The sequence below is a fragment of the Microcaecilia unicolor genome, chromosome 4 (genome assembly GCF_901765095.1).
Source record: "Microcaecilia unicolor chromosome 4, aMicUni1.1, whole genome shotgun sequence".
NCBI classification, from domain to species: Eukaryota; Metazoa; Chordata; class Amphibia; order Gymnophiona; family Siphonopidae; genus Microcaecilia; species Microcaecilia unicolor.
This window is the reverse complement of record NC_044034.1, coordinates 100,700,291-100,720,002: the sequence shown is the minus strand read 5'-3', so window position 1 is coordinate 100,720,002 and position 19,712 is coordinate 100,700,291. Positions and strand designations below refer to the sequence as shown.

General features: G+C 41.0%; 1 protein-coding gene across 1 annotated transcript in view; it reads left to right on the top strand.

The window, feature by feature from the left end:
- The window catches only part of DGKH (diacylglycerol kinase eta), a 676,008-nt gene extending 656,554 nt beyond the window's left edge, over window positions 1–19,454 (top strand). The window contains 1 exon segment of the mRNA XM_030202410.1: window positions 17,849–19,454. Within this exon segment, the coding sequence (XP_030058270.1) occupies window positions 17,849–17,938 (90 nt within the window). The 3' untranslated portion in view covers window positions 17,939–19,454.
- Window positions 19,455–19,712: the final 258 nt, after the last annotated feature.

Below are 19,712 nucleotides of genomic sequence, written 5' to 3'. Positions count from 1 at the left end.
TGGCCGTGACCACCCTCAGCCTTACCTTCTTTCTGGGGGTCAGCAGCTCTGATGGATTTTGTCTGTCTTTGTGTTAGTGTTGGCTCTGGTTTTGTGTGCTGATTGGTCCACTAGACCTCACCTGTGTGGGCTCTGCCTCTCTAGGGAGCCAGCATCTAAGATGGCTGCCACCGGCTCTATGCCAGCTTCCAAGATGGCTCCTGCTTGTCTTTCCTGTGGGCTCACTTCCTATGTGTGTCAAGCCTCTCTTTGGGGTCAGCATACTTCCTGCTTCTGTCCTGCTGCTGGTGACTTATCAGTGAGAGCCTTCATAAGGAAGTGCTGTGCTTGCATTCAGGGCCTTTGCATGATGTCATGCCTAAAGATCAGCAGGTTAGTGAGAGTACTGTTGCGCTGCTACTAAGCCTTTCTCTGGGTTCCTACCCATCTGCTTTCTGTACCTGTGGACTGCTAGTCCTTCCGGGTGGGCTCTGCCTCTCTGTTTGAGTGTCTGGGGACTGCTAGTCTTTCTAGTGCTTTCCTCAGTGTTTGTAGCCTCAGTCTTTGTTTGTTCTCAGCCTGGGTTTGGAGATACTCAGCTACAGCCTGGGTTTATTTCTCTGGCTGTGTGTGGAGCTGCTGTAGCGTCAGCCCAAGACCCTTGACCTGTTATTCCTGGTTTGCTCTCTTTACCCTGAGCCCTGGTTTGGCCAGCTTCTATGTTTACCCTGAGCCCTGCTTGCCCAGCTTGTGTGTCAACCCTTAAGCCTGTTTCTGCTTAGCTAGTGTTATCCGGTTGCCCGCTCTGCCTAGCTCTGGAGGTTCAGGACAAATATATTCCACGTATTAGAAAAAAGGGAAAAAAGACTAAACGTCAGCCGGCGTGGCTAAACAGTAAGATAAAGGAAATCATTAGAGCCAAAAAACAATCCTTCAGATAGTGGAGAAGAGAACCAACTGAAAGTAACAGGATAGATCATAAGGAATGCCAAGCCAAATGCAAAGCGGAGATAAGGAGGGCAAAAAAGGACTTTGAGAAGAAATTAGCGTTGGAAGCAAAAATACATAGTAAAAATTTTTTTAGATACATTAAAAGCAGGAAACCGGCCAAAGAGTCGGTTGGGCCGCTGGACGAAAATGGTGTTAAAGGGGCGATCAAGGAGGACAAAGCCGTAGCGGAGAAATTAAATGAATTCTTTGCTTCGGTCTTCACCGAGGAGGATTTGGGGGGGACACCGGTGCCGGAAAGAATATTTGAAGCGGGGGAGTCGGAGAAACTAAACAAATTCTCTGTAACCTTGGAGGATGTAATGGGTCAGTTCAGCAAGCTGAAGAGTAGTAAATCACCGGGACCTGATGGTATTCATCCCAGAGTATTGATAGAACTAAAAAATGAACTTGCGGAGCTACTGTTAGAAATATGCAATCTGTCCCTAAAATCGAGTGTAGTTCCGGAAGACTGGAGGGTAGCCAATGTTACTCCGATTTTTAAGAAGGGTTCCAGAGGAGATCCGGGAAATTATAGACCGGTGAGTCTGACGTCGGTGCCGGGCAAGATGGTGGAGGCTATTATTAAGAATAAAATTGCAGAGCATATACAAAAACATGGACTGATGAGACAAAGTCAGCACGGATTTAGTGAAGGGAAGTCTTGCCTCACCAATCTAATGCATTTTTTTGAGGGGGTAAGCAAACATGTGGACAATGGGGAGCCGGTTGATATTGTATATCTGGATTTTCAGAAGGCGTTTGACAAAGTGCCGCACGAAAGACTCCTGAAGAAATTGCAGAGTCATGGAATCGGAGGTAGGGTATTATTATGGATTAAGAACTGGTTGAAAGATAGGAAGCAGAGAGTAGGATTGCGTGGCCAGTATTCTCAGTGGAGGAGGGTAGTTAGTGGGGTCCCGCAGGGGTCTGTGCTGGGTCCGTTGCTTTTTAATGTATTTATAAATGACCTAGAGATGGGAATAACTAGTGAGGTAATTAAATTCGCCGATGACACAAAATTATTCAGGGTCGTCAAGTCGCAGGAGGAATGTGAACGATTACAGGAGGACCTTGCGAGACTGGGAGAATGGGCGTGCAAGTGGCAGATGAAGTTCAATGTTGACAAGTGCAAAGTGATGCATGTGGGTAAGAGGAACCCGAATTATAGCTACGTCTTGCAAGGTTCCGCGTTAGGAGTTACGGATCAAGAAAGGGATCTGGGTGTCGTCGTCGATGATACGCTGAAACCTTCTGCTCAGTGTGCTGCTGCGGCTAGGAAAGCAAATAGAATGTTGGGTGTTATTAGGAAGGGTATGGAGTCCAGGTGTGCGGATGTTATAATGCCGTTGTATCGCTCCATGGTGCGACCGCACCTGGAGTATTGTGTTCAGTACTGGTCTCCGTATCTCAAAAAAGATATAGTAGAATTGGAAAAGGTACAGCGAAGGGCGACGAAAATGATAGTGGGGATGGGACGACTTTCCTATGAAGAGAGGCTGAGAAGGCTAGGGCTTTTCAGCTTGGAGAAGAGACGGCTGAGGGGAGATATGATAGAAGTGTATAAAATAATGAGTGGAATGGATCGGGTGGATGTGAAGCGACTGTTCACGCTATCCAAAAATAATAGGACTAGAGGGCATGAGTTGAAGCTACAGTGTGGTAAATTTAAAACGAATCGGAGAAAATTTTTCTTCACCCAACGTGTAATTAGACTCTGGAATTTGTTGCCGGAGAACGTGGTACGGGCGGTTAGCTTGACGGAGTTTAAAAAGGGGTTAGATAGATTCCTAAAGGACAAGTCCATAGACCGCTATTAAATGGACTTGGAAAAATTCCGCATTTTTAGGTATAACTTGTCTGGAATGTTTTTACGTTTGGGGAGCGTGCCAGGTGCCCTTGACCTGGATTGGCCACTGTCAGTGACAGGATGCTGGGCTAGATGGACCTTTGGTCTTTCCCAGTATGGCACTACTTATGTACTTATCCTTAGAGTCTATCCTGAACCCTGCTTGTATATCCTGAGTGTATATCCTGAATCCTGTCTCTGTCTAGCTAGTGTGTATTTCCTGGGTGATTATCCTGTATCCTGCCTCTACCTAGCTAGTGGGTTTACCCTGTGGGTATTCCCTGATCCCCGTTCTGCCTAGCTTGCATGTATGCCCTAGTCCTTGCTCCTGCTAAGCTTTTGTACATCTTGTCTTCATAGTCTGTCTTGTGTTTCTGGCTTAGCGGCTGCGTGCAGCGCTCAGTGCAGTCTGGTATTTAGTATTGCTTCCTCGTGTTTCCTAGACCCAGGGTGGGTCCTCTGGATCTCCAGTTCCGGCCTTGTCCTCCAAGCCCGGCCGGCCACCTGCACGCTGGAGCTCAACTCCAGCGGAATGGTGGCTAAGTGCAGGTGAAGCGGTTCCTGTTCTGCCGGTTCCAGTTGCCTGCTTCCAATCCAGAGTTCCAGTCCTGTCCTTCCATATGTCCGGTTCCAGGGTGGTCTTGCCTGCCTCTGCCGCTCCTCGGCAGGGGTCCAAGGGCTCACGATTCCCGGTTCTGCCTCGTGTCCTGACAGAATGCAAAGGCCCTCGAGAAAGCGACAACTACATGGTTGTCATGTGGGTAGCATGTGAGCCCTCACTGCTAAGTCAATGGCTGGCTGTAAGGGCTCAGGCCGTAAATAAGCACGCGCTAGTTTTAATTTTTGCGCACACCCATTAAAAATGGCCTTTTTCCCAGCTACGATAAAGTGAACCAGCGTGTGCCAAAAAGACGTGCCCATACTACCACAGGCCAAGTTTTACCACACCTTTGTAAAAGGACCCCTCAATTTGGATCTCAATATTCTATGCAAAATAGGCCATCACATCTTCTGTATTGGGGATGTACAAGTTCAAGGAAAACAAGGAATTTAGATATGTAATTAGCTACTTTGAGATTTTATCTTATAAATGCATGTAATGGAAACTGTTGTAAGATTTCCATAGGCCAAGAATATAAGAAACATCTTTTGTTAGCCTTCTGTGTAAAATTCTAAATAGTAGGTTGGAAAAACAGACAATGATTTTAAAATGACAGTTTTGTAAATGAAACACACCTGATATGCAATTCTGAATGAGCAATTTTACTGCTTTTTAATCTGGACCAGTTCAAGGAGTTGTGGCATCTTGAGTGAACTTTGCACCCCCGTTTTGGAGCCTGTCTTATGGCATGAACGCTACCAATGTTGATGCTCATACCATGAGAATGTATTCTCTAAAAATTGAAGAAGCAGTGTTCCCAATCCGTAGAGGGTGCTTTTCTATAGACAGCAGGATTGATAAGGCACTCAAGTGTGTGACACTCCAACAGTGTTGGCACAGTCTGAGCATGAACAGCTCTTCCTATTCGCAGTGGTAGCCTCATCTACTTAGCTAGTTCCAGAGCTAAAACCATTAGACAACTCTCAGGGAGTTGGGAAGGATTGTGTGCTTTACCAATCTTGCTGTTTATGGGAAAACCCCTTTACAGGTAAGCAGCATTGCTTTTTCCATCAACAAGCAGGATTCATATTGAGTTATCTTAGTCCTTGGAGTAGTTCACAGAGTCAAGTTTAAGAGTTGTCAGTTGACAAGAATAGATTGGCCAGTACTACTTGACCAAAGGCACTGTCCTGCACCAAAGTTTCATCAAAATAATAATGTTCCATGAAAGTACAAGGAGAGGACTAAATAGCTGTCTTGAAGATAATGTCCAATGAGGTAGATTTCAGGAAGGTTACTGTGATTGCAGTAGTTTGTTCTAATGAGATTTAGCGTTGAAACCAAGAGGAATATCTACTTGTTAACAGAAGAATTGTATACAAGAAGTGAGCCAGTTTGCTAGGATTCTCTTTGCAACTGGCCTGCCAGCCTTATTTGGCTAGAACAAAACAAACAGTTGAGTTGACTTGCTCGTACCCCTCATCCAATCATTTAATCCCCATTGTCCTCCTAATCCCTGCTTAATGCCTACTATCCCCCACCTAGTCCGCAAATTCCCACTATTCCACTTTACTCAATCCCTAAATTTCTCACTTATACTCCCAATATCCAGCCAATCTTAGTCTGTCTTCTGATCTCTTACCCAGTCCCAAAGTCTCTTCATAAGTATGATCCCATGCTCTCCCACAGTCTCATGTCCCCACTCTTTGCTCTTCTGCCTGTTTCTTCTCTTTTTCCAGTATCCATTGTTTTCCTTGTTCTTATTGTCCAGCATCCACCTGTCTACTTCCTTCACTATTAGTCATTGATCTTGCCTTTCCTCCTCCTGATCCCAGCATCTATTGTTCTGCCATTCTCTCTCCAAGTAAACCCTGCATCTGCCTTTGCTTCTTATCCCCCCTAACTTCATCTCCTTCCAGCATCAGCTCCTTTCTCCCACTCTGCCAGTACTTCCCTGCTTCCAGCCCTATTCTCATCATCAGCATCAGCCCCTTGCAGTCCCAGCCCACTCCCTTCATCAGCATTAGCCCCTTGCTGCCCCAGACCCCAACCCATTTCCAAAATCAGCTTTAGTCCAACATAATCTCCCTTCTCAACTCCCCCCCCCCCCCAAGCTTCTTCCAGCATCAGTTACTTTCTCCCAGTCTGCCAGTATTTCCCTGCTTCTAGCCCTATTCCCAAAATCAGCATCAGCCGTAGTCACAGTCCCAACATCAGTACCAGCCCCCTTCCGGCCACCACTATTCCAATTTAAGCATCAACCCTAGTCTCACTCTCATCTACCACTCCCCATCCAGCTGAAGTCCCAGTCCTCTTAAGATGCCAAACATAGCACTGGGAACTTGTTGCTTCTTTCTGGCTGTTCTTTTCCTTCAAAGCCACTGTTTACTGCCTTCCGGCTACTAGCTGACTGCACCAGGCCCATTTTGAAACAGTAAATGAGGCGCTTACTGTTTTCTTTGGAGAAACAGAACATGCCTTGTTTACTGTTTCAGAACAGCTCCAGTACAGGCAGCTAGTGGCAGCTTTAGAGGAGCAGAACAGCATAAGAAAGCAACAAGTACCCATTACTGGAAGGAGTGAGCTGGTGAGGCCTCGCTACCTTATCCCTTCAGCCAACCCTCTCTTTAATGTATTGTATTTCATACTGTTGTGTCTCCTTAGATTGGATTCTTATGAAACTGAGCATATGGTGACTGATATTCAAAAGATCTAGGCTCATAACTTAATGGGCTAGGTGATAAATCTTCTTAAATACAAATATATTATGTAATAAAAATAAGCTTTCTTATAATACCTTTGCTAAAGAGTAAACATTATTAAACTTATCCCATGAATTTCCCAGCTGTTCCAATAATATTAATATAATGTCAGTCTGTCTCTGAGCTGGGATGGTGTCTTTCCAAAACTTTTGAACAAGCTGCTGAACTTCTGAAAAGATCCAGATTATTTTTGTGAAGCTTGGGGAAGACTTTTGTGACCCCCCTGAAATGTTTCATTTTCTTTGCAATTAGCATGTGAGCATACTTTTTATACTAGTCATTTTTCATCCCAGTTGCATTCTTAATTGGATTTTAACAGACTATAAAAAATATAAGAAGTCTTATTGTATGCTAGATAATTGTTTCCCTCAATTAATGCAGGCAGCTCCTCTTTTTGTTAAAGTAGCTCTTTTTGATTGGATCAATGAATATTTATCTTTGGGAAGTCTGCTGGTGGATTGGCCGAAATTATTATTACTCCTATTTTAAAGGATCCAAAATTGTCATCTTCCATACCATCTAATTATAGGCCAGTTGCCTCGATTCCTTTCTTTGCTAAACTAACTGAAGGACTTGTTGTGTTACAATTGCAATCGTACCTCAATAAATTTTCCATATTGCATGATACACAGTCAGGTTTCCGTTCTTTTTATAGTACGGAAACGGTGGGTTCGTTATTGGACAAGGTGAGGGGATTTCTGAGCGAGGGAAGGTGCGCAGTGCTGATGCACTTTGATCTGTCAGCTCGTTCAGTTTGCTAGATCATACAATCCTTTTACAAGTACTTGAGGATATGGGTATTACCGAGACTGTATCTGGGTGGTTTAGAGACTTTTTGAAAAGAACATATAAAGATGAAGACTGATTTGTCCCATTCTTGGGAGGGTGTGTGTAGAGTGCCGCAGGGATCCCCCCCCCCCCCCCTTTCACCTTTGCTATTTAATATCTTATGCTCTCTAGGTCAGTTATTACAAAGCAATAACTTTGTACATTACATTTATGCAGATGACATTTCTGTCCTCATTCTGTTTAAATCATTGTCTAGTATAAATCAATCTCCTCTCCAACATTGTATGACATTGATAGAAAATTGGATGTTAGATTACAAACTAAAATTAAATATTGAAAAAAACAAACTCTTATGTTTGATGCTAAACCAGAAAATATCTCAAAGTCTATTAATATTGGTCAGGTCAACTATGAATTTTTTAAATCAATTAAAATCCTAGGGATCTTTGGAAAACCAGGTTTCTTCTTTGGTGAAAAATGTTTCTTTATGAAGAGAAAGCTAAGATGCATTCAAAATTATTTTGAGGTGGAGCAGTTCAGATTTTTGGTTCAGTCACTCTTGATCCCACAGTTAGATTACTGTAGTCCTACTATATAAATGAAGAGTGACCGACGTGCCGCGCATGCGCAGAACGTCACAAATCTCTTCCAAGTTCCAACGTTGACCGGCGAGCACCGGGCGGGCGGGGATCGTCCGACAGCAGCTCCGAGGCACACTCCGTCTCTGACAGGTACAATGAGCTGCTGCCGCCGCTGCTGTGACCCGGGCGCTTTCTTTCAGCTAAGGAAAAAATAAAATTACGTTTATTTGAATCAACTCTGGTATTTCAAGCAGCCAGACTGGACCGTGTTAAAGGCTATGGAGATGAACAAAACTTTATTAATCAATATATCGACTCGACACAACGTTGTGTTTCGGCCAAAAGGCCTACATCAGGAGTCTAAGTGCCGGAATGGAGAATGATAGCGATGATCCAGATTAAAGCAATACTGGAAATTGAAGACTGTTTTGCAGTGGTCTTGAAAAAGACCTTTGTACTAAAATGTTGGCCAGATCACTCGCGTGAGCATCTTGGCTATAAAACAGGCTTTTTTGCTGCAGCCCAAATATATAAGACAAGCCATTGAGTTGATTCAAATAAACGTAATTTTCTTTTTCCCTTAGCTGAAGGATAAGTAAAATACATGTCATTATTGCGTCTAGACCTTCGCACATTCAAAAACTGAAAATGGTTATACAAATAATTAGGTGCTGAACCATACAATATCTTAACAAGAAAACAGGCCAGCTTGAAGATAATTCTAGGCTTAACTGGAAGTCAGTTTAGTTTAATATAGCTGGAAGAGACATAATCATATTTTTTAAGGCCAAAAATTAGGCGAACTGTTTTATAGCCAAGACGCTTACGCTCAATTACATCTAACTTTTCAGAATGTATGGTAGGATATTTCCCTTAGGATCCTATTTATGAAACTGTGATAAGGATTTGCAGTTAATGCATGGTAATTGCCAAAATTAATGTAGGGTAACTGCAAAACCTCTGTGTTAATCGTTGGGTGCTTTCCCACCATATTGCCATGCACTTAATGCAGAGAATAGTTCTTTACCATGCATCAGTTGTGTTGCAGATAACTCAATACAGTTAGCTGCACATGTTGATGTAGTGCTAACTGTGCCACACTGTAATATTAATAATTAACATGCAGTTATTACTCCAAATTAATTGTAAAGTGTAGTGCCCACCCATTCTCCACCTATTTTTTTACCCTGTTCTGCATAAGCTGTTAATGTGGCAATTAACATTTGCTAACTGTTAACATGCGTTAATTGCCACATTAACAGCTTACACAGCTTAGGGGCCCTTTTACTAAGGTACAATGAAAAATAGCCTGCGCTGATGTAGGCGCATGTATTGGACACATGCAGGTCCAGTTTTCAGTATTCCTGCAAAAAAGGTCTTGTTTTTTTGGGCCAAAAATGGATGTGCGGCAAAATAAAAATTGGCGCGTATCCAATTTGGGCCTGAGACCTTACCACCACCCATTGACTTAGTGGTAAGTTCTCACGCGTTAACCGGGTGGTAATCGTCAGCGCATGTACACTGTTGATTACCGCCCGGTTAGCGCCATGCAGTAAAAACTAGAAATTTTCTGCCGCGCTTTTTGGATGCATGTAAAAATTAGAATTTCCACCTGGGGCACGCGGTAGTTCTAATTTGACACGTGCTGTACGCGCTTAGGTGCCTACGTGCCTTAGCAAAAGGGCCTCTTAATTTCTTTATGTAGTAGTCTAAAACTCTGACATATGTATGAGGATGCAAAATAGAAGTATTCACTTTCACATTGGATCCGTAATGTTTTATAGTTGATTTCCGAACTTCATTTAAGGTATCACCTATCATATTAGAGTAATTTCTTGCCACCGAGAGTCCCTTTTGTTTTAATTTCTGTTGAAATCGATATAGCAAATTATGAACACTAAGGAACACAAGACAAACAGAAACAAAAAGTTAGCTTTTTTAGATTACAAATTCTTGCTCTTATTTTTGAGTGATAGTGAGAGGTGCCACTGTTACCTGTTTACATCCACGATTAGTGGGTCTTTACATTAAGTTAACCAGGAGTCCTCAAATCCGGTCCTCGAGGTCCATAGCCCAGCCTGGTTTTCAGGATTTCCACAATGAATATGTATGAGATCTATTTGCATTTATTGCTTCCATTGCATACAAATAGATCTTGTACATAATCATTGTAGAAATCCCAATTAGGGTTCTGGACCTCAAGGATTGGATTTGAGATCCCTGAGTTAAACCATCCACCTTTGTATGCTGTGTCTTCTCTGTGTTGTATGGCCCAGGGGCGTAGCCAGATAGCCAATTTTGGGTGAGCCTGAGTCCAAGGTGGGTGGGCATAGAATTCATGCCCTCCCCCCTGTCCCTAGCCACTCTCTGCTCTGCTCTTCATCCCTCCCTCCACCTGCAAGCCCACAATATTAAATACTTGAGCAGGAGGGGAATCTACAAACCCCGCCAGCTGAAGATTTCCTCCTGCTCAGACAGTCAGCACTCTTCCAAACAAGCCAGCAGCACTTTCCTTGAGCTGATGCCAAGGCCAGCAAGCTGTGCATGCATGAAAACTAAGCATGTGAAGAGGGGCTGGTGTTGATTTCAGCTCGAGGCATGTGCTGCCAGCTGCCATTTGAAAGAGCACTGGCTGCCTGTGAAGGAGGGAAATCTTCAGCTGACGGGGTTTGAGGACCTCTGCAAGCCATAGCAAGAGTGCACAATTTTGGGTGGGCCTTGGCCCACCCAGGCCTACCCATGGCTACGCCACTGGTATGGCCATATTGCAGTTGTTTACAAAAGTTAAGGTACCCTTTGTCACATTGTACATTTCAGTGAATCTCTAAATGTTTCATTTGCAACCATGCATTAACACAGTTTAACTCATGTTAAATGATGCAAGCCTCTTAGGGGCCCTTTTACTAAGCCGCATAGGCGCCTACGCGTGCCCAACATGCATCAATTTTGAGTTACTGCCTGGGTACCACGTGGCCCTTGCGGTAATTTCATTTTTGAAGCACGTCCGCTATGCGCGCCAGAAGTTTATTTTTATTTTCTGGTGCACACCAAAAACCGGGCAGTAATCATCATTCTATGCACATAGACGATTACGTGGTTCATGCATGAGACCTTACCGCTAAGTTAATGGCTGGCAGTAAGGACTCAGACCCAAAATGGACACATGCCAATTTTTATTTTGCCGCATGTCCACTTTTGGCAAAAATTTTTAAAAGGCCTTTTTTACCGGCGCGCTGAAAAATGGATCTGCAGTTGCCCGAAACATGTGCCTACACTAGCACAGCCCATTTTTCGGCCAACCTTAGTAAAAGGGCCCCTAGATCTCAGTAAATCCAATTCCTAACTGCACTTAAATCAAATTATTTATTTTATTTTATTTTGCTGCATTTTCCCACCTCTTTGCAGGCTCAAATTAACGCATATAAATGTAGATTAATATGCACTAACTGGTTAATCTATGATAATAAATGGAATCCCACATGAATTGAAGCTGACACAACTTTTCTGTAGAACAAATTTAAACACAGTTTTCTTCATAGTAGAATGCATAATATTTTACGTTTTTACAGTTTCAAAATAAGAAAACAATGTGGCAGGTGCAAAAGTTTGGGCACCCTTTCAGTTGGTATTTTTTATCATCTCCTTTGGCAGAAATAACAGTTCCCAAATGTTTCCTGTAACCAGCTAAGAATCTGTCTTGTCTTTTGGGATTGTTTCTTATTCTTCTTTGCAAAACTCTTGTAGCTCAGAAATATTCTAAGGTCTCCTTCCATGCATAGGATGTTTGAGATCAGGTCTCCTTCCATGTACTGCATGTTTGATATCTTTCCATAGATGGTGTGTTTCTTGATGTAATACCTTCAGTAGTTGAACCAAAGTGGTTTACATATTACATACAGGTACAGTAGGTATTTTCTGTTCTCCTCTGGGCTCACAATCTAAATTTTGTACCTCGGGCAGTGGAGAGTTAAGTGACTTGCCCAAGGTCACAAAGAGTCACAGTGGGAATCTAACCCGTTTCCCCCGGTTCTTAGCACCCTTCACTAACTATTAGGCTACTCCATCCTTTAAACATTATCGCATCTAGTTTAAAATTTTGTGCCTAGTTCACAAGGCATATCATTTGGGTACACCCTAGTATTTAGCTTTTCTAACTATCCTTTACACTTCTAGTTGGGGCCTTATGTCTCTTGATACCAATTGTCTTGTGCTCCCTATCCCCACCACCACCACCACCAAGGAAAGCTTACTATGAGTCAACTGGTAATTCTGCTTATCATTATCTGACTCCTACGTTCTGGAATAATCTTCCACTTTTTCTTCATGCAGAGTTGTCATTTGCTAAGTTTAAGTCTTGGCTTGAAAACACATTTTTTTCACCTTATCTTTAGCAATTATTTAAACTGCTGTTGATATGTTTATGATTATGCTGTTATTATTTATAACCTTTATAGCTTTTATGATGGGGGTCTAGTTGTCTAATACAGTCTTTATATTGCTGTGAATGTTAGGGAAATCTTTTATTATTCTGTGTGAGTTTGAATGCTTAAATTATCTGTCCTTTTAATAATAATTTTTATTGTTTATATATACTTTAACAGACATAACATACTGCCAAATTAAACACAGCCATAAAATTAATAGGAAAAACAGTTATTTCAAAATAACATCCTTAATCTCTAAATACACTACATTACAATTTGGCTTCTTTAGACCTCAAAAGCAAAGAGGGGGCAGGAATTAGTGAAGTTTAACAAAATTCAAAATACTAATTAAATTCTACAGAAATTATGGTGTCATTATTCTCTACATTTCTTTTAACTCAGACATTGTTCTGCTTCTAGGAAGGATTTGAGCTGATCAGGGACATAAAAGACATATTTTGTCTGATTTAACCTTATGAGACATTTACACGGGTAAGCCAGAAGCAAGGTTCCCCCTATATCTACTACTTTTGACCTCATAGAGAGAAACATTTTTCTTTTTTCTTGAGTTGCCTTGGTCACATCGGGGTAAAGCCAAATTTTTTGCTAGCAAAAATACGGTTAGTTGACTTAAAATACAGTCTCATTATTGCATTCAAATCCTATTGAAAAACGAATGACACTATCAACGTCCCTCTTTCAGTGACGTCCTCCATAGTTTGCTCCAAAATAGCTGTGATATTTTGTAAATCATTTGATTTATCTCCTGCTGCTTTTTTCATAGTACTAGGTATATAATAGATCTTATGGAGGCATAACTTCCTGTGGAAAATTCAAATTTTCTTTCAAAAATCTTACGAACATGTCATTTGGAGATACACCCAACAATCTAGGAAAATTCAATACACGTAAATTCAATCTCCTATTAAAGTTCTCCATTTGTTCTATCTTCCTTCTAATATCTAAATTATCTTTAATCACAGCCACTTTGAAATCTTCTGTCTGCTTAGTCTCTCTCTGCAAGGCCTCAATTCTTGTAGAAAAATCTTGTTTTACCACATCCAGGGAGTCTTTCACTTCCTTCACATGTAAATTTAAAGATTTTACATCTTCCGAGGAACGTCCCAGGGATTTCTCTATATCTAATAACTTGAGCCATATCCTGTCTAGGTTCACCTCCGTTATTCGTCCTGCAGTCTCAGTTGTTCCAGCACAGCCAGGTTCCCTTATGGGCCTCTCCGATTCGCCCCTTCCGGACTCCAGAGTAGACCCCACGCAGCTGGCGTTTGTTGCAGGGCACAGAGAAGCTGTCGAGCTTGGCGGGGAAAGTGATGTCTCAGCTTCCAGAGGGGGACCGCTTCACCGGCTTCCCCCGTCAAGGAATCTGCTCCGCCTCCTCAAGAAAGAGCGGGGAAGAAGCGCTCGAGACCCTGTCCTACCAGAGTGGACGCTCCTGAAGGTAAAGGAACCCTTCGGAGCGTCCCTTTACGCTTTGTATGCAGCATTTAGTCCTAGGGATATTATTTAGCAGGAGAAGGTCGAAGCTTGCTTCAAACGCAACCGCTCACAGCACCATCTTGACACGCCCCAATTATTATCTGTCCTTTTAGTTGGCTGTTGTTTTCCCATTGATTTTATATTAGATTTGTAAACTGATTTGACCTACATGTCAGAAAAAAGGCAATATATCAATTTCACTAATAAACATAAAAGAGGCTGATTTTGTGGTATCAAGTCATTGTCCTGCTGAAATATCCAGCCTATTTTCGGCTTCAGTTATGCCACTGACTGTTGGACATGTATGATAATACTAAAGGAAATCCATTCTTCCTTCCATTCGCACAATGTTTACCCCAAAGCATAATAATCCATCCCTGTGCTTAACAATTAGCAAAGTGTTATTTTCTTCCAATTTTTCATGCTTATTTCTCCAAATATATCTTTTTTTAACTTTAAATGTAAAGTCAAATTCAAAGCAACGAAAAAAACCTATGCACATCCAATCTACTTGGAATACAGAAAATATCAACAAGGCTTACAGTCCACAATAGAAAGAGACAAGACTCCATAAACCTTAAGAAGATGGTAATTAAATCCACCAAACCTATGGAAATGTAGAATTCCAATTGCTAATTCTGTAATTCTGAGCTTCCTTGATGCAATAGCCTAGCTATACTGATATATTCAAAAAGTAAGACCTTTTCCTTCGAGGAAAAATTCTCAGTTGTGATTATTCATAAAAATCATAACTATTTGTTTGAAAGGAAATTTGGAGGGGTAAAATGTCCAAGTCCAATTTGGGGCATTTTGCTAGAAATGTCCAAAAATGTCTCTGTTTTTTGTTCGAAAATTGCCTTTTCGTAGATGTTTTGGAACAAATTCTATAAATGGTGCCTAAAAAAGTGGTGCCCCAAAAAATAATGCTGTTCTATAAACAGCACTTAATGTTATGCGCCATTTATAGAATAGCGCTTAGCGCTGGGAACCACAACTACATTTAGGTGCAACCATTTATTTATTTAAGAAACCTTGGTATAAATCCCCTTGCCTAAATTAGGCATGATTCCTCTTAATTCATGTCCTCCTCATGCCCCCTTGAAATTTGGACAAACTGTGGAGTAAAATGCCTAAAATTGGGGTATCGAAAATTGCAACTTGGACATTTTTTTAAGAAAAACATCCTTCTGCCACTTTTTGACTTTTTTGGATATTTTTTTGTTTTGAAAATGCGCCCCTAAGCATTTACAGGAAAAACATAATTGAAAGGTTGCTCCAATAGACAACACTGACTATCTCAGTTTAAGAAACTGGCTTCTCTTAAGCTAGGTCCATTTAGAAACATCTGGAAATACTGAGATTTTAGTTCCATAGAAATTACTATCTTGAGCCTGATAATAAAGTTTCATAATAGCCTTCTTGCCCTGTAAAAATACAAAGGAAACCAGTAAAGTAGATGTGTTCTTAATTTTATCTGAAGATTCAACTATAGTGGAAACATCTAATGGAAAAGTCCTCTCACTTCAATTAAAAATGACAAACAAAGATGGTTGCCAGCACAACAAAGTGCCATGTGGTGTTCCACCACTTTGTTGCACTCACCTCTACCGTTTTTATCTGTTTCTCATTTCTGAATACTATCTTTCTTCTTCAGAACATTGATGAGGTGAATTCTGGTAATTCCTTTTCCAGAGAGCTCTCACGTCTCACCTCACCAAATCCACAGATATACCAGTTTCATTTTATTATGATCCTTTACATAGTCAAAATATACATAGCACTTTATGGTCTACACTCCTTGGAGGGTCAGTCCAATCAAGATAAACCAAGATGAGGTTTATCTAGGCAAGAAACAAATAGGAAGCTCTGAGTAAAATGGTGAGACCATGATAGGGAAGAATAAAGCTGTAAGAATTTAGGAATCATATGAGTTAAGAAAATAGTAAGCCAGTGGTATGGATGTGGGATTTTATGGTGGACATCTCCCTTACTGTCTACCCTGATCTGACTATTAGGAATGAAACATTTAACAGCAAAAAGGAGTGTAATTAATACTTTTTATTTTTCCTTTTATATCTATACTTCTAGATTATATCCATCCCTTCGTGGGCTGATCTTTTGTCTCCCCATTTATGTACACTCCACAAAAGTAACACCTTAGAAAACCATGACAATTACTGCAATGTGTATCCATTCATTCTGAGGTGTTGCAGGTCCTATGTTTTTAGGAGTAGTCAATGCATAGCCATCTATACCCTATGCTTCACTAACACTAAGAAAAATTCACCATATTCTCCTAACAGTAAATTATTCGTCTGAAATAAAATATTCAATTCCAAACAGTCTGATTGACTGGGACGCACGGTTCCATGTTTCTTGATTCATTCTCATAACTGTTGGAGATGTTTTTTCCTAAAATAATTTTTTTCCTAAAATAATTTTTGTATATCTATCTATCCATCCATCTATATGTATGTGTGTGTGTGTGTGTGTCATGGTCCCAGGCTTTAAACAAACAGTCACAAACTCTGGAACAACGTGAGCCCTTGGCCTACTGTCGTCAAGCGGCAGCAGGAGGCAAAACCCCCCAAGCAGGACTATACAGAATTTAGGATGCACTTGGCTTGGCTGGAATCAGATTCAGGAACGGACTTGGCTTGGCTGGAACCAAATGCTGGAATGGACTTGGCTGGAAGCAGATGCAGGAACGGACTTGGCTTGACTGAAACAGGATTCAGGATACTGGAAGGAGCTTGGCAGGAACAGGATTCAGGATACTCAAGCAGGATTCAGGATTTTCAAACAAGCATGGCAGGAACAGGATTCAGGATTTTCAAACACGCTAAAAGCAAACAGGGCAGAGACAAGCAGGAAGGGGACTGGAGCCGAAAACAAACAGGGCAGACACAAGCCGGATACAAAGCTGACCCACACAGATGAACAACAGAACTAAGGCTGAAGCTAAGGTAGAGGGGACTAGAACAAGCAAGGCAGACTAGGCAGGACACAACGCTGACCCACATAGACAAATAACAGAACTATGGCTGAAGGCTGAACCTAGCACACAAACAGACCAAGAAGAATAGAAACAGAAGTGCACACAGGCACCCTAAACAAGGAATCAAGACAGAAGTGCGCACAGGCGAAGAACAAAGCAACAAGAAATCAAGGCAGAAGTGCCCACAGGCACACAGACAATAAACAAGGCAGAAGTGCTTCACTGCACACAGACTAAACTGGAGACCTTTGGCATTGCAAAGGCACTGAATGAAAGTGCACTAATTCCTTATAAACAGGACAGAGGCAGGAAATACACAGAACCCAAAGTAAGGCTTGAAACACACAGGAAAGAAACCCTACAGACAGTAGCCAGCACAGCAGCTGACCATCGGGACATAAAGTGAGTCAGAGTGGGATCATGACCACAGTCGTGACAGTGTGTTTAGACAGATAGATAGATAATCTCTAAAAGTATCCACATCTTATCTTAAACTGAAATACTCCCTTGTATGGATGTACATTTTTTTGTTGTTGTTTTCATTCTATTTTAACATGCCCTATTTCCTGTCAGCAATTTGAAAAAAGTTGGATAAAGTACAGGGCAGAATGGTGCAAGTCACTTTTATTCCAGAAGATCCCAATACAGCCACGTTTCAGCTTACGCTTGCATCAGCCTGAAGCCTTATCCACCCAGTCTACAAGAGGCAAAATTATGTCAGACAGATATGTTCCAATAATAATCCACTTGATAGAAAGCAATTCACAGGATAATTAAACTCTGTGTCACTGAAGACTTGCACTGAACTAGGTCCCCCCCCCCCCCCCAAAAAAAAACTCCTTTTCATATTGCTGTGTTTTTTTGTTGGATTGTGCCTCATTTTCTTGTTCTGTTTCTTGTTAGAACATGTCAAAACATGGTAGAACTGACTGAAATTAAATGAAAATAAAACACTCCTTCACATCGCTAATCCTAGACAAACTATTTATGATCAGTACCCAGTATTAGTAAATAACCCTTAGCTATGCCTCTAGATTTTAATAGTTACTTATTATCATGCTTATGGTAAGAGAGGAGGAAAACAAGGAATTTTGCTTTTAGTGAAACCATTACTTTTTAAGTACATTGAGTCAGTTTACTATCCTAATTTCTTTTTTACAGTATTCAGAAGGGTAATCAACATGTGTATTTACCCCCTCCCCCTTTTATAAACCCGCACAGTAATGCCAACACAGCCTATTCACTTTGAACTGGCTGTGTCATCAATACTGCAGTGGCAGCCGCTAGCATGGCTTTGTAAAAGGGGATGTTAGTGAGAAGCTAAACTGAAGAAAGATTTCTACTAAATGTTTTCTCTCTCTCTCTTTTTTTTTCTTCTCAGGATCTGGGGATAATGAAAGTGGGTCATATGAAGCGAATTCTCCAGGGAATTAAAGAACTTGGCAAAACCACCCCCTTGTCTGAGGTGTAATCACACAGGTGCTTTCTCTAGAAAGAGAGGGAACTGCCAGTTATGCAAAGCTGTTGGAGGCACTTTGCTATTTTTGTGGTTTACTGCATTATTGATAAGCTGCATGTGCAGCTGCAGGTTGACTTAGCTACACTGCCCTGGACTGAAGAGCTCGGGTCCAGGACTGAGATTTTACAAGGTGTTGTGCCAAAAAGAAGCTGATTCCATGAAGCCATTTCTTGATCGTGCAAACTTTGAGAAGCTCAAAGTTGCACTAGTCAGCAACGAAGTAGGTTTAAGTTGACCCGTGAGGTCGAAAAGGGTAAATGATGATGTCCTGTAAACCTGATCCAGTAGCAGTCATGTCTCCTTTTGCAGCAACATATCATTGTATGGTGAAGCCCTGTCTGACTGATTTTCAGGCATATGCTTGCTTGGAATCTGAAGCTTAAAGGACAGGTGAGATGGATCAGTCATGTGGTTTTACACGTGAGTTTGGCATTGCCTCAGGTACCTATTATTCATCGACCAAGGACTATGGTTTAAATTCTTTGTATACCATGAATGCAAATCTATATGCATGGTGTGCCTGCCTAGGTCATCTTTCTGTTGCATGACACATCTGATTCTTAAAGAAAAAACACTTGAACAACTTTTATATCAGTTTTAATAAGATTTAATTTATTACTACTGAAGTGTCTTTTTATTGATTACGGGCACTTTTCTATTATTTTATGTTGTACTTTGCATGAATATGTTGTGTGACAAAGGACTTATGGATGTGTACATGTAGCACCTGTGCCATATTCATCAAAGTATGTGCATTATGTAATTTGAAATTTATTTATTATAAATAGTGTCTTTCAATAAGTCATATATACATAAATAACAGTAACTACTCTTAAGTGTTCTGAAAGACAGTTACCTCACAAAATTATTTGTGGACTGTTTAAGTGTAATTACAGATGAAAACTTATAACCAGTCTGGCAGATTACTTAGAATACATTAGTTCATGTTTGGTCTTTGAGAGGGTAATTTTATAACTGGGTGCCGTGTACTTAGGTACCTTTAATAAAATAGGGTCCCCAAAAGCTGCCATGCAAAGTTACATCTACTGTGAGGCAGGTCTAATCTTGTACATGTATGTTCTGGTAAAAATTGGCACAGATAACACATATTTTATTAAATACTCGCATTAGTGCCGATCCCTTTCCCACTCCATCCATACTGCACCCTGGGAATGTCCACCCATATATCAAATAATAATAGGTGCTGTATTTTCTGAGTGCCTACTTTTATGTGTGTAAGCTGGGGCAGTTTTATAAATGCCTACTGGATAACTACGTTTTTACCAGACTAGACTGCACTGGGTGAAAACTGGCCCCCTTCAGAACCACTAAAAGTACTCTTGGGGTTTCACAACATATTGCTTGTAGCTAGATTAATGGAGGCATTCCCAAGTGGTAGTTAGATCTAAGAGGAAAACTATGCACATAGAATTACATTTTGAATTTACAATCAATGTTTTGCCCTTGTTTGCCCACACAATTGTTTTATTATTTTTTATTGTTATTTAGATTCGCTCACACTTTTTTCAGTACTAGCTCAAGATGAGTTGCATTCAGGTACACTAGTAGCATTTGAGTGCCCACATACCTTCTAGAAATAACTCTATCATTTCCTTTTTTAAAAATGGCTAAAAGATCTGCAGGTATTAAAGATCTCATATACTTCACAACATCATGAGCTACTGAACATTGTTCCCGCAATGTATTTTAAGTGTTTTGGAAACCT